This window comes from Pteropus medius, unplaced genomic scaffold, assembly GCF_902729225.1.
Source record: "Pteropus medius unplaced genomic scaffold, Ma_sr-lr_union100, whole genome shotgun sequence".
NCBI lineage: Eukaryota > Metazoa > Chordata > Mammalia > Chiroptera > Pteropodidae > Pteropus > Pteropus medius.
In genome coordinates this window covers 33,492,832-33,507,280 of record NW_024351730.1, presented here as the reverse complement: position 1 = coordinate 33,507,280, position 14,449 = coordinate 33,492,832, and the positions used below count along the sequence as shown (strand labels likewise).

At 37.0% G+C, this 14,449-nt stretch overlaps 2 protein-coding genes across 3 annotated transcripts in view; both read left to right on the top strand.

Annotated features, from left to right (window-relative positions):
* Positions 1–14,449, top strand: part of LOC120588304 (broad substrate specificity ATP-binding cassette transporter ABCG2-like) — a 150,683-nt gene that overhangs the window by 29,694 nt on the left and 106,540 nt on the right. The gene's annotated exons all lie outside the window — the stretch shown is intronic.
* LOC120588305 (broad substrate specificity ATP-binding cassette transporter ABCG2) overlaps positions 1–14,449 on the top strand; it is a 50,290-nt gene that overhangs the window by 30,006 nt on the left and 5,835 nt on the right. For both annotated transcript variants that reach the window (XM_039845674.1, XM_039845673.1), the window contains exons 7-12: positions 1,067–1,218; positions 2,605–2,709; positions 3,660–3,910; positions 8,410–8,492; positions 12,899–12,988; positions 14,146–14,270. In XM_039845674.1, the coding sequence (XP_039701608.1) occupies positions 1,067–1,218; positions 2,605–2,709; positions 3,660–3,910; positions 8,410–8,492; positions 12,899–12,988; positions 14,146–14,270 (806 nt within the window). The remainder of the gene's footprint in view (positions 1–1,066; positions 1,219–2,604; positions 2,710–3,659; positions 3,911–8,409; positions 8,493–12,898; positions 12,989–14,145; positions 14,271–14,449) is intronic.

Here is a 14,449-nt window from a genome sequence, read left to right as displayed (position 1 = left end):
ATGAACTACGTGTCGTTTCCTGAATAGACCTTGTCATTGCACACTTTTTTCTCCATGTTTCTTCACCTTGACTACCCTTTTTCTTTCTATGACTTATTCCCGTTGGCTCCTTTGACATTATTCTTAAATCATCTTCAAACTGGGTTATAATCTATTTTGCTTACAAAGAACTCTCACCTACTTCTATTTCACTTTGTATTGAAATGATTGAAATACTGGCCTGATTCTCTTTGATGCATAACAAACTTGTATACACTGCTAGCATAGAAAATGCTAAAATTGAATGATTCTTCTCATAATATATATTTAATAATAACAGTTTTTAAACAGTGATTTTGGCCTTTGTTTCTTCTACCCATTGGTAATAAATCCTGTGTAAAGGTAGTTTAGCAATGTTTTGACCATGAGTCATTAAATCTTAGCCCTGCCACTTACATCTGTGACACATTAGGCCAGTTGCTTAACGCTCTAAGCCTTTTCTGGAAAATGAAGGCAATAATACTATTGGTATTGTCAATATTGCCTCATAACTGCCTTGTAACTATATTGTGAAAATTTAGATGGATTTATCTATAAAGCCTTTAACGAAGACATCATAAGTACTCAGTAAAGTTAATTGTATTATTAGGATAGAAGAATGAATACCAGTTTCTAAAGAGCAGAAGACTTCAATGATCAATGAGAAAGGGGCATACAACCACTGTTTTGATATTTAGTCCGTAATAAGTTCTCAGACTTGAATGTACTTACAAGTTTTCTGGCTGCTTTTTTAAAATGTGGATTACCAAGACATAAGAGGTCTGGGAAGACTGTCAAGGAATCTGGAGTTTTAGTTAATGTTGTAGTTGATTCTAGATCATTCATGGGATGCATTTTAAGAAACAGTCTTTCATAAAAGCATTGAATTTAGGTTCCTTAATAGGGAGATAACATGAAATGAGAAGTTAGTAAGAGAAAATCAAGTTGAATTAGGGTTAAGGACCTAAAGGCAGGAATAAAGTATTTTGCTAAGAAGTGCACATTTCAGAAGTTTAATGACATGTTATTTTCTCAATTTTTAACTTAGGATGTCTAAACAGGGCCGAACCATCATCTTCTCCATTCATCAGCCTCGTTATTCCATCTTCAAGTTGTTTGATAGCCTCACCTTATTGGCCTCAGGAAGACTAATGTTCCATGGGCCTGCTCAGGAGGCCTTGGGGTACTTTGCATCCACTGGTATGGCTGCCTTTTTCATGCGCCGAGATCCTTCATGAATATAATATTGAAAGAGAGCAGAAGAGGTAGACGAGAGTTCTGTTTGATCTTTGAGTAGATGTATTATGGGTTCCACTACTCGAGTATATGTTTGGTCAGTTTGTTGCTTTTTTCCTTCATTTATAGCACTGACTGTTATTTAGGTCTTTTTCTTATCCTAAATGAGTATGCATACATACTCTGTGTATGTGTAAGACTATTTTTCCTGGGCCTATATCTGTTCTGCTTCCCAGTTCTGGTGACTTTTTCCTAACAGTTTAATAAATATGTTGGCCTCATAGCAGTTATCTGTCAGTTGAACATTCTTAGAAAGATCTAATACCCCCAGATCATTTGTCTTCTTGATCATACGACAGATCATTTTTTCCCTTTGCGTGGGATGTTGGTCTGCATTTATGAGGGTTCATGGAGATACCGCTTAATTTTCTAGTAGCGTCAGATTACAGATTTAGGCCTGGAGTTGATGTGAGTGTCTTACCTGTCAATAGAATGGCTACTCCTGAGTTTGTCAATGATGGGCCAACATTTATGATAGTTCTGAGCTTCCTGGTTCTATTTCAGATGGATATAATATTTTTTATAGTTCATGCAGTCTGCTTCATTTTAGAGCTATTTGGAAATTATTATAGATCATGCTCCATGACCAACTATAATTTTAAATAGTCTCTATCTTTTAAAATTTGTTTTTGTTGACTCTATCATTTAAAATAATCAAGCACACATGGATCTGGGTCGTCTAGGGGAGAGGAATCTAAGAGTCAGACTCTAGGCCAAGTTGAGTTCAGATGATCAGGCACAAGAAGTCAAGGCAAGCCTTCAGGTAGGTGTGCTATGCTGGTCATGTCCTCATGAGAATGCTGCTCTAGTGATTTGTTCTCTATATTGGAATTATGTGAGCATAATAGATGATGATTTGGACCTGAATTGAGCTGATGGAGAAGGAACCATTGCTGTAGTGGGATACTGGCAGTGCCTAGGTGAACTCAGAGAATAGGACAGTCCCTGTGCTGCTTTGCTTGACGCCTTGCTTTGAGAAGCATTAGTCCTACCTACAGCTTTTTATTTTCTTTTCAACTCTTTTTTCTTGGACTGACATTTAGATTTTAAAAGAAGTACTAATAAACACCAGAGCATATTGATGACTATTTTATGAATTACGATAGGTAAGGCTTTCTGAGAATCCAAGCTTGGTTTAGAGTATGTTTTTTTCCAGGAGAAAAAGAATTGTTAACATATTGTGTGACTGAATACACAAAAAGAAAGGGTAACTTGGTGAGGGGAAAAGAGAGAAGATGAGTATCTTCCAAGACCATCATGTCTGTGTACCGGAGTTGCCTTCTTTTGTAGGTCACCACTGTGAGCCCTATAACAACCCTGCAGACTTCTTCTTGGATGTGATTAACGGAGACTCCTCTGCTGTGGTATTAAATAAAGAGTATGAAGATGGTGAAGGTATGTGAACCTGTTGAGAGTCACAGATTGTCACCTAACTGAATTGGCTGACATGTAGCAGTGTGGTAACTCATTAGAATGTGGTTTTATGAATTTATATTGCTAATGCTGTTCTCTGATACCATTTATCTTAGTTTGCTCAGGCTGCTGTAACAAAAATACCATAGGCTAGGTGACTTAAACAACAAACATTCAATTTTCACAGTTCTGGAGGCTGGGAAGTCTGGATAAGGCGCCAGCAGATCGATGTTTCGTGAGGCCCTGCTTTCTGTTCATAGACAAATGACTATCTGCTCATTATCTCATCACATAGTGGAAATGGAGACAGAGCTCTCTGGGGCCTCTTTAATAATGGCACTGATCCCATTCACGAGGGTTTCATCCTCATGACATGACGTAATCACCCCTCAAAGTCCCCACTTTCAAATACTATCATGTTGGGGTCTGGATTTCAGTATACGAATTTTGGAGTGACACAAACATTCAGTCTATACCACCAGTCAAAACAGATTTTGTTGTCCAGGAGTGCTGTAAGTGCTTCTAATTTGATTTATAAATGAGCATTTATCTGATAGTGTCAGTTCTAAGAGGAATTTTCTATTAAAAAATACACTCATTGTTTATAAAGTGTTTCACAATAAGAGAATTGGCAGTTTATGCATTTGCACATAGCAGAAAGCAAAGACGAGGTTTTATATTAAGAATTACTACTCCCCAAGGATAGAAGTTTATTTTAGAAGAATCACGGTGCACATATTATAGTTAGGGAAAGGTCAGCTGGTTTGCTGTATCCACAGTTTATGGAAGAAGTCAGGCCAATTAATTATATTTTTCTAATGTATAGAGCAATGACAGAGCACAAAATTTTTTATGCTCAAGCTTTAGCTCAGAAAAATGGGCTTAATCAGTCATTTTGTTAATGTTTTCCTCTATCTACTTTTATTACAAAGGCAAGGAGACCGAAAAGCCTTCCAAGAGAGATAAGCCACTCATAGAAAAATTAGCCGAATTTTATGTCATCTCCGCCTTCTTCAGAGAAACAAAAGTTGAGTTAAATCAACTCTCAGAGGTGCAGAAAAAGAATAAGAATGTAGCCTTCAAGGAGATCACCTATGCCACCTCCTTCTGCCATCAACTCAGGTGGATTTCCAGACGTTCCTTCAAAAACTTACTGGGTAATCCCCAGGCCTCTATAGCTCAGGTAATCAGATCCTTCTAATTAGGCTGTAAGTACTCAAGCAGGAACATTAAATTCTGATACAATCTGTTTTATGATTATGCTTATTTACTACCTACCCTTTCATTATTTATCGTTTTGGGTGGAATGTGGAATCAGTCAATAAAACAAAACACGATTAAGTTTTAACATGGAGATAACTTTTTTTAAGTGGTTTTTGGAGTACCTAATTCAGATTTTTTTGTTGATTTAGACAAGCTGTAATGGATAATCTTTGTAGAGAGAAATTCTTTTCAAAAACAGTAAGTAAAGGAATTCTTTAGCCACACTTGGGGTTTTCTGTAGCTGTGCACGTTCATGTTCTGATTTATTCAACAAGTTCTTATTGATCGTGTGCTACATTTGGGAGTTGGTCAATAGCTGTAATCAAAACGGGTAAAAATAAAAAACCCCTGTATATGGAGCACATTTTCTTATGAGGAGAGACAGCTGCTATATTTATACAGAAATAAAATATGTAGCAATGCAGAAGGTAAAAGGGGCTGTGGAAAAATTTAAGCAGAGAAGGGAGAAAGGAAGAAAGAGAAAGAGTGAGATGGAAAGGAGAGGAGGAAAAAGGGAGACAGGAAAAAGGGATTGATTTGTGTTTAAATCAACTGGTCAGGGAAGCCTTCATCTAGATGTGCAGGAATGCACCTGAATGTAGGAGGGATCAGCCTCTGTCTGAGGGAAGAGCCTGAGTGGAAATTCTCATTTAGGGATTCTAACATTAGGAGAGCACTAGATACCTAAAACAGTTTGCAGTTAACACAAAGGTAGTAAACAGACTTGACTTCTGTTAAATGAAGTGATTCACTGTCACATTAATTTTCTCTTCATTAAGATTAAATACTGTTCTTTTCCTATTTTGGCTGGCTCTGTTGTCAATTACTCTGTTGATTATTACTCCTTTATGGTTTTTCTGTCATTTTCAAGCCCTATGTCATACAAAATCTAGTATTACCAATTCACTGGTCCATCCTTTCTTAGGACGTTAATTTAGCAAGTTATTTTGGGGGATGTTAATTTTACTATCAATCACTGAATTTCTGTTGACTACTACACAATGCCATGTACTTGGCTCTAATGAGCTATTACTGACTTCTTACCCCGTGCATCATAATTTTCATACTTCAGTATGTTGCCTTCTAAGTATTCATACCTAGAGAGCCTAGATCCCTCTTTGAGATATACTGCTAACTGCTCCAAACATTTTTGGGGCTTTTTATTTGACATTTCTCTCAGAACATGACCACTTTTGTGTACTATCAATCAGGGGTAAATTTTAATTTTTTTAGAGTAGATTTGATGTCATTTGGAAACAGTCTGGTGAGTGAATCAGGTGAACCTAGGTGGCCATTGGTCAATGGTTAAATGATGTAATGGAGTTGATTCTTTAGTGTGATTTATGCATTCATTTTTTTTTTTTTAATAAATTTCTCTTGCCTCTAAAAGTGGATAATAAGTTTCTTGTCCAAGTCACAGGTATGGTAGTTCTGGGCAGGACAGATTAGAATGTGGAGCTACTACCAATGCAGACCAATTCTACATCTTCGGTGCTAGGCTTCCTTTAGCTGCAAAGCCCAGGCCTAGTGCCTCCAGGTTGCATGTTCAGTCTACTTACCTCAGTGAAGTCATGTCCGCAAAAGGAATTCCAGCAATCTTCAGAGTAGTGGCAATGTCATAGAATAAGGATAGAACATTGCATCTCCCTGAGCATCTGCTTAATGGGAGCAGCTCTAATTCAGATTTGTGAAAACTAGAATATTAGCTTGGGGCAGGAGTAGGCAAACCTTTTTTGTAAAGGGCCAGGTAGTAGATACTTTAGGCTTTCCAGGCCATGTGGTCTTTGTGTCATGTAGTGAACTCTGCCATTTTAGTGAGGAAGCAGCCACAGATAATCCATAAACAAATGAACATGGCTATGCTCCAATTGAACTATTCATGAACAGTACAATTTGAATTTCATATAAATTTCATGTGGCAAGAATATTTTTCCCTTTATTTTCCACCATTTAAAAAATGTTAAAAATTGTTCTTATGGACTAAACAAATAAATAATGGGTCCTGTTTGGCCGGTGTGCCACATGTTACTAACCTCTGGTTTGGGGTTTTTATTTATTTTATTTATTTATTTTTTCCCCCTCTTTAATTGCCCCTGCCCCACTTCCACCCCTGACCTATGGATGTTGCTGTTTCCCCTTAAGAGCTGGATCTCTGAAGGTGGGGTGTCTCCTTTCACATACTCACGGAGCACACCCGGGGCATGAACCCGGGGCACAAACCCAGGACCTTCTGCGTGTAAAGCAGACATGGTAACCACTACACTATGGAGCCACCCCTTGGTCTGGGGTTTTTAAACTTCCATGTATGTCATTTGCTTCTTTAAGTGTTTGAATGTGTAGGTATTAAAATGATTTATGGCTTCCTGCTGATAAATCTTTTATCTGTTGTCTTACAGATGTACTTGAGTTTGAACTAGTCATTCATGTGATTCAGACTTTGCTTATGATAATGCATTTAACCAAAGGTTGTTTTAGGAAGATTTTAGAATGAATATATTATCTGTATAAGAAGATTAATGTTCATTTGTTGTGCGAAGGGTTTCTTGATCAAATCAATTTGGAAAACATCATATCTCTTAGAGATTCATCGTTTTAATTAACATATTAAACATTTGACCATGCATTAATTTTGTGTGTGTGTGATGGCCATAAACATTCCTCAGAAGTCACCTTGAGAAATATTGATAAACATTTGAACAAAGATAGTCACATATTCAGGAAATTTTATTTTTCCTGTTCAAAACAGAGGCCAGATACATAGATTCACAGACAGGGTCTCTTTGTCTGCTCTGTTGTACGGTGTTTACTTTGTATGTTTTTCTCTTTCTTAATGCAAGAAAGAATAACAGACCTTGTAAAAGCATGAAAATATTCCAGGATTAATCATTTTATCAACATATTTGAAAGCTGACTTTGAAAATACTTTTAGAATTTTGAAAACTTTAGGAAACATCCTAATGATAATACCGATAATCTGTTAGTAAAAGATATCAAGTTTGAGTGCAGAAGAAGCAAAGCATGTGGAGTGTTAAGTTTAAAAAGTGTGAATATTCTTAATGTTATACTGCGTGAAAGTACAGGCTTGCACATGCATACGTGTTGGTGGAGTCCTCATTTGTTTTGGAGTCATCATGTCTGTTGACATGAAATAAAGTGTTTTCTGAGGATAATTGAAATATGGCAGGGTAATAGATTTTTTTCAAATTTCTTACTGTCTTATTAGCAAAAGAATTTTTAAGTCCTTCTCAAATCATATTCTTTGCAGACTGATCTTCATAAGCTTCATAGATCATGATCCTGTTTTCCAATTTAGTTTCTTTGTGCCAAAATTGTGCTTGACAAGTTACTTTAAGTCTTGATACTGTTGTGCTGTTGTAGTACTGAGATTTTTTTTTTTTTAACTTTGAAGGTTCCAAAGTACAAGGTTAGATGTTTTATTTCTATCAATTATCATTTATTGTATTTTTATATTTAATATAATTTAAAAGTACAATAAGTAGAATTTCTTTGAAGAAATTATATCATAATATAACCCTTAACCCTTTGCTGATAGAAGTGTCCTTAAGAGACATTTATCAATCTTAAAAACAAAGTGGTTTCTTCAATATTTTTAGTATTCATCAAGCAGACTGAGGGTAGGTAAGTGTGGCAAAGAATTAGAGGCTTAGCCCTGCACTGGGGGCTGTCGGCCCTACTGGCTGAGGTCGCTGGGGAAGCAGTGACAAGACAATGGGTAATGGAAGCACTTGGGTGCCCTCAGGGAAAGCTGTCTGAATGCTTGACGACAATGACAGTGCACTTTTTCATGCAGGCATGGAGTCCCCCTCTCCCCACCCCATGGATGGTTCCTTGCTTACCCCCACTTCTTATCATGCAGAATTCCATTGTTACAAATTTTGTTACATGTGCCTTCAAATTTTTACTTATTTTTAACATTAAGAGTAAAGATACCCCGTTTTCACTTGAAACCTCTTGAAATATTATAAAAATATGGATGGTCACTAACTCAAAAGTTGAGAAAAGTTTTGGCCAGAACTCAACCACTGAGATCTTATTTTATTCCCTAAAGGACTCTGCTAAGCACTTGTGGTATTCTACCCTGTGTGGTATTCCCAGGTTCAGTAGCTGAAATGGACCCCGAATTGGCAATTCTGGGGAAGAACTTGGAGGAATCAACTTTTCTAGTAGTCTACTTTGTTCTCCTTCAGATTCCTCAGCATAAAAATTAAATTATTTTTAATTTTAATTTAGAAAGTACTCCAACGACATATACTGTTTTATATTTTCTTAAAGACTTCGGTCAAGCCGTTTAAATTATCTGTCTTGATGGAGAGATTTGATTATAGCCATATATTATAATAAATGGTGTGTTAAGGTTTTGCCTTTAATTGAAACTCTTTTCTTTTTCTTTTTGAAAAGATCATTGTAACAATTTTCCTGGGACTGGTTATAGGTGCCATTTTCTATGATCTAAAAAGTGACGCTATGGGAATTCAGAATAGGTAAGTAAATTTGGACCTTGGTTTTGAGAAAGTGCTGTTACTTTTTTCAAGGTTTTGAAAATTCATTAAGTTTGAATTTTAGACAAGTACAGGACAAATTGAGGAATAGGGTAAGTCAGTGAATTGAAAGCTGAATGGAAGAGTTAATTTTCATATATATAGTGGTAAAATATACCGAATATAAAATTTACCTTCTTAACCAGTTTTAAGTGTACAGTTCAGTAGTATTAGTTACAGTCACATTGCTATGAATTATACCATTATACTTTCTGTCTCTGAATTTGACTGCTCTAAGTACCTCATATTAGAATCATACAGTATTTGTCTTTTGGTTACTGCTTATTTCCATAGCATAATATCTTCCAGGTTCATCCATGTTGTAGCATGTGTCAGAATTTCAATGGAATGACTGAACAACATTCCATTGTGTAGACACACCACACTGTTTAGCCATTCATCTGCCCATGGACACTAGGTTTGTTTTCACCTTTTGGGTGTTGTGAATCATGCTGCTGTGAACATGGGTGTACAAATAAATATCTGAGCGTTTGCTTTAAATTCTTTTGGGTATATACCCAGATATTGCTAGCAAGGAAAGCAGCTACCAAAGTAACACCTTGAACACATTTGTGTCTTTCCACAATGCCAGGTTTATTGAGTGGAACCTTCTCAGATAAACCAATCAGATACCCACGCAGATTAACACACAACACACAGAGAAGGGAAGTACAGAGTCTTATGTGACAGAGAGAAAGGAATTGAGTCTTTATCTCCAAAGCAAGTTCTCTTGACTGGCGGCTCAGAGAGCTGTACATAGGTCCCAAGCCAGTGGCTATGATGGGTAGAAGGTCAAAGTCTTTGGGTCTCAGCGCACCATCCATGATGCTCTCTGGTCAGGCTTGAGCAGCGTTTAAGGTGTTCCGCTTATATGGACCTTACAAGGTGGGATCCTTATGCTTATTGGCCCCTGCAGATTGGGGCTTATCCAGGGCAGTTGTTGCTGTTTCTGTGGTTTTGGGTGTTCCAGTCAAACTCGAAGGGTGTTCCCATTATGTGCCAGTTGACACTACCGTCATGGCTTTCATGGAATCCATTTTGTAAAGTCCCAAAAGTCCTCAATTTTTTATGCACTATACACCAGAAGCGGAGTTACTGAATCATTTGGTAATTCTATTTTTTTTTTTTTGAAGAACTGCCATCCTGTTTTTTACAGCAGCTACATCATTTTGCATTTCTACCTGTCGTGCACAAAGTTTTAAATTTCTCCTTAACCTGATCCACACTTTAGTATTTCTTTTCTCTATATTAGCCACCTTAATTGGTATGAAGTAGTATCTCATCGTGGCTTTGATTTGCAATTTTCTAGTGATTAGTGATGTGAGCACCTTTTCATGTGCTTATTGGCCATTTCTATGTCTTCTTTAGAGAAATGTTTATTCAAATCCTTTGCTCATTTTTAAATTGGATTTTTGTTGAGCTATAAGAGTTCTTTATGTATTCTGGATGTTAACCCCTCATCAGATATAACTTTACAGATATTTTCTGCCATTCTGTGGGTTGTCTTTTCACTCTGTTGATAGTGTTCTTTGATACACAAAAGTTTTAAATTTTGTCATAGACTGTTTTATCCTTTTTTTTTGTTTTGTTGTTTGTGAATTAATTTCCTTTCTATTATTTGATTTGTTGGCTGTGGGGAGGTAGATGGGACTCCGTTTTTTCTAACTGTAACATGGATTACCACCTTGAAAAGAATTAAAATACATTAAATTCTTTAACAGACACTATTTACTATAAGATAAATTCTTAACAATTCAGAAGGAATTTTACTATCTACTAGTTCAGAATCATTATGAACATTATTGTACTGTTAGATGCGAGACTTAGCAAATTGAGCTGAATTATTACCAGGTCTCATGTTTCTAAAATAAACTTTTACTTTTGAAATTAGTATTTACTTTGATATTAGGCTTTTTTTTCTGTGTCATTATGGTATATGGTTAGTACTTATGTCTGAAGAAAGGAAAAAATTTCTGGTGCCATATCCTAGGAGAAGGAGGTGTCTCTGGTCCATCTATCCTGACTCAATTTTACTTTTGAGGAAAGTTGCAGTGGCTGTAGTTGAATGTATTTTGATGTCTGGACAAGGATGGTTATTTATGAAAGGAAAAAAAAGTATAAAAATCAAGCCCTCACTCAGGTAAAATAAATAATCTCTTGTGTGGAATCAGATAGTGTTCTTCTGACATGAGATCATTAAGACAATTCTTACCACAGTTCTGTCGTTGTTTTTATCTTTACTTTCCCTGAGGACTGTGTTCTTTGCAATGTTTCCGAACCTACTAGTAGTTGATGGTTTGTACCTTTGTAGTTGCCATATTTCACCCTGCTGCACAGAGTTGTAGTGATAGCTAAACAAATTAATATGTATTTAGAGGAATAAAAATGTATTTGGATCCATAAGTAGATATTACAGACATGAATTACCACCTTAAAAAGAATTAGAATATATTAAATTCTTTAACAAAACTGTATTATCTATGAAATAAATTGTCATGATTTAGAAGGAATTTTACTATCTACTAGTTCAGAATCATTATGAATATTATTTTATTGTTATATGAAAGACTTAAAAACTTGAACTGAATGTTGCCATGTCCTATATTTCCAAAATTTTTTCCTTTGATATTAGGCTTTTTTGCATATCTAGAAAGTTGCATAACTGCTTGTGTACCAGGCCTGGCTATTTTCCATTTATTCATTATTGTATAAACATTTACTTTTAAAACAGCCTGTTCTCCATGTTCTATTCTTTATTATTATTATTTTTGCTGCTAAACACAATTACTGAGTTTCTATGGACTCTTTGTTTTTAGGGTTGTAACTTGGGCTCACATTCTTTTTTAAAACTTTTATTTTTGTGTCATTTAAATAATGTGCTGCTTCATCTCTTTTAGTTTTAAATCACATTCTCATTGGCCATTAAATTGGTTATGAAGGGAAGCCCCAACACTGTTTCAGGGATGTTGGCGTGCATTCATAAAATTTATATTTCTATCAAAGTGTAAATGAAGTGAGTACTTTACTTTTTAAACCTTAATTATTTCGCTGAGAGAGAAGCATTAATGGTTTTCCTTTCCTAACACATGCACAAACTGATCTTTCCTTTAATTATGATTTATTTTCTTTCCGAGCACGCTGGAAACCATTTTAGTGATGGATTGTCAAGGATAATATGAAGATTGTTCTGATGATTGTGTGGTAAATGAATATAATAAGGTTTCGATAGGAGTTTCTCTCCACAGCCTTTTATTTTGCCTCCTCATGTCTTTGTATTTTTTTTACTCAACTTTAAAAAAGTAGCTAAGAGAGATTTTAAACTTTTGCAGGATTTATTTGGCTCTATCTTTGTTTATGCACGAGGAATGGTACTTATTCAAAGTGATAATATTTTTATGACCTACGTAATCGTTAGCTTGGCTGTCATAATGAAGAATCACATACAGGCGGCTTAAAAAAAAATTTTTACTTCTTACAGTTCTGAATATCTAGATTCCACATGGTCAGGATCTGATGAGGATCTGCTCCTGGCTCGCTGTATTCCTACTGTGTCCTCCCATGGTACAGAGAGAGCTCTGATATCTCTGCCTTTTATTATAAGGGCAATAATCCCTTCATGAGGACCCTACCCTCATGACCTTACTAATTACCTAATTACCTTCCTGATTACTACCTAAATTACTACCTAAAACCTAATTACTTTCCAAAGCACATTGAGGGTTCTGACTTCATCATAGGGATTTAGAGAAAATATAGTTCAATCCTTGCCAACACAACCATGAATTTCAAACTGTGTCGTAAGGAGTCTTAGGGGCATGACAGTAGAGACACAAGGATGTGGAGAGACCTGAGGGGACTCATAGATCCTTTTATTTTTTAACCAGAAGAGTTGTTTAACATTATAAAGTATTTGATGAAGGAGTTTTACAGGTAGGTAGGTGTTCTGCAGGTTTGGAGTACCGAAGCTTGGAGTGCGTAGTTCTGGCAGCTGGAAGAATATGCGAGGAGCCGTGAGCAGATAACACATAGCTTTATTCAGGCATAGAGGACACAGCAAGGCACAGGCACAGTTTTAGCTTCCCCCAGGCCATACATGCGGGGCTTATAACTTGGCGCATAATAGTAGCTGAAGGCCAGGTACTATAATCAATCACAATCTACAGGTTGTATAGAACACTGTATCTAAGGTCACCTGGGACGCTGTAGCTAAGGCTGCCCAGAAATCTCAGGGTTTGCTGGGAGGGAGCCTGACTGCATTTTGTTTGTCAGTTCCCTCACCCAACAGTGGGAAATTGGTCTAAGAATGTTTATTTGATTGCGATGCTTTTGTTCTCTTTCTTTCATCACAGAGCTGGGGTGCTTTTCTTTCTGACGACCAACCAATGTTTCAGCAGTATGTCATCCGTAGAGCTCTTTGTGGTTGAGAAGAAGCTCTTTATGTGAGTATGTCTCTATTTCAGGATGAGCTCTGTCCAGTGTCAGGACTGCTGGTCAAACTGGTAACACTCAGAAGTGGGCCACGGTTTGGTTCCCGGAAATTACCATTGTTAATTGTGAGAGAAAGCAGCCAGAGGCTAGGAGGAAAATCATGAGGGGCCAGAGACCAGAGGAAAAAAGAGGTTCAAGTTGAGGGCATAACATTGAATGCAAATGCTACAGAGAAGGCAAGCAATAAAGTGGCTAGAAAGGATCTTTTGTTTTACCCAAGAAGAAGTCATGGTAACCTTCACAAGGAAAGTTTGAGGGGCTTGATAGAGAGAAAGTAGTGGGTTGAACAGTCAATTGAAGGTGGGGAGTTAAAAATGACAAAGACTATAGGGAGAATAGAAAGAGCCAGAAGGCAGCTTTGAATTAAGTGTGGGCTGGTTTGTTTATTGTGTTTTTCAGTGTTGGAAGAGATTTGTCCATATTTACACATTTGAAGAAATTAATCATTAGAGAGGGAAAGAATGAGGATTTTGGTGGAAGAGTTTGGAATCATGAGAGGAAGATGTTTGTAAGAGAAGGGTTCTAGGACTTCAGAGGGGAGAAAATAGGATTAGATAGCTGACAAGATGTACAGTTGTCAGGCACGATCATTGAAGAAAGAAATGCGGCTTTCTTCTTTCATCATGAGAAGGAAGGAGTAACCAGGGTTTAGTGGTCAGAAGCTGCACTGGGGGGTGTGGAGGATAGGCGAGCCACCTTCTTCATAATGAGAAGTTGAGAGAAAGAAAAGCCTCTCTGACCAACTGAGATCAGCTACTGAGTGCTCTTCACAGAGAGCCAGTGTCAGAAGAGAGGGAGGAGGTGCAGAACCTGTTTACCTGGAGGGGAGTCCCTGAGGGCAGAGTGGATGGCCTTGGGAGGGAGTTCTGTAATGAGAGGGAGAGGTCATTGCAAAGAGCTTGGCGGGGACTGTGCCTCAGGGGAAGCTTGCACTTGACAGTGTCTAATGCTGACTGGGTGGAGGTGGTGGGTTAACCTGGTAGATCTGAGAAGGTGCAGCTGTTAAAACCCTGGTGGCAGTAGAAATCTGTACAGAGGTGTGTTAATTATCTGGTCTGTGCCTTCTTAAATTAATGTGGGATGTATGATATGAATTTTTGTTTTTTAGACATGAATATATCAGTGGATACTACAGAGTGTCATCTTATTTCTTTGGGAAACTGTTCTCTGATTTACTATTCTTGAGGATGTTACCAAGTATTATATTTACTTGTATAACATACTTCTTGTTAGGTAAGCAATAAGACAAAAACTATGTATCTTTAGTCCGGTAGGTGAGGGAAAGCAAATTTCTTTTTGCAAGTATGTTTTTGATTCCCAAAAGTATAAACCAAGCCATGAGATAAGGAAGCATCTATCTATTGTGCACACTCTGAAATAGCTGTTCTCTGAGGACATTTTTGTCAAGACTT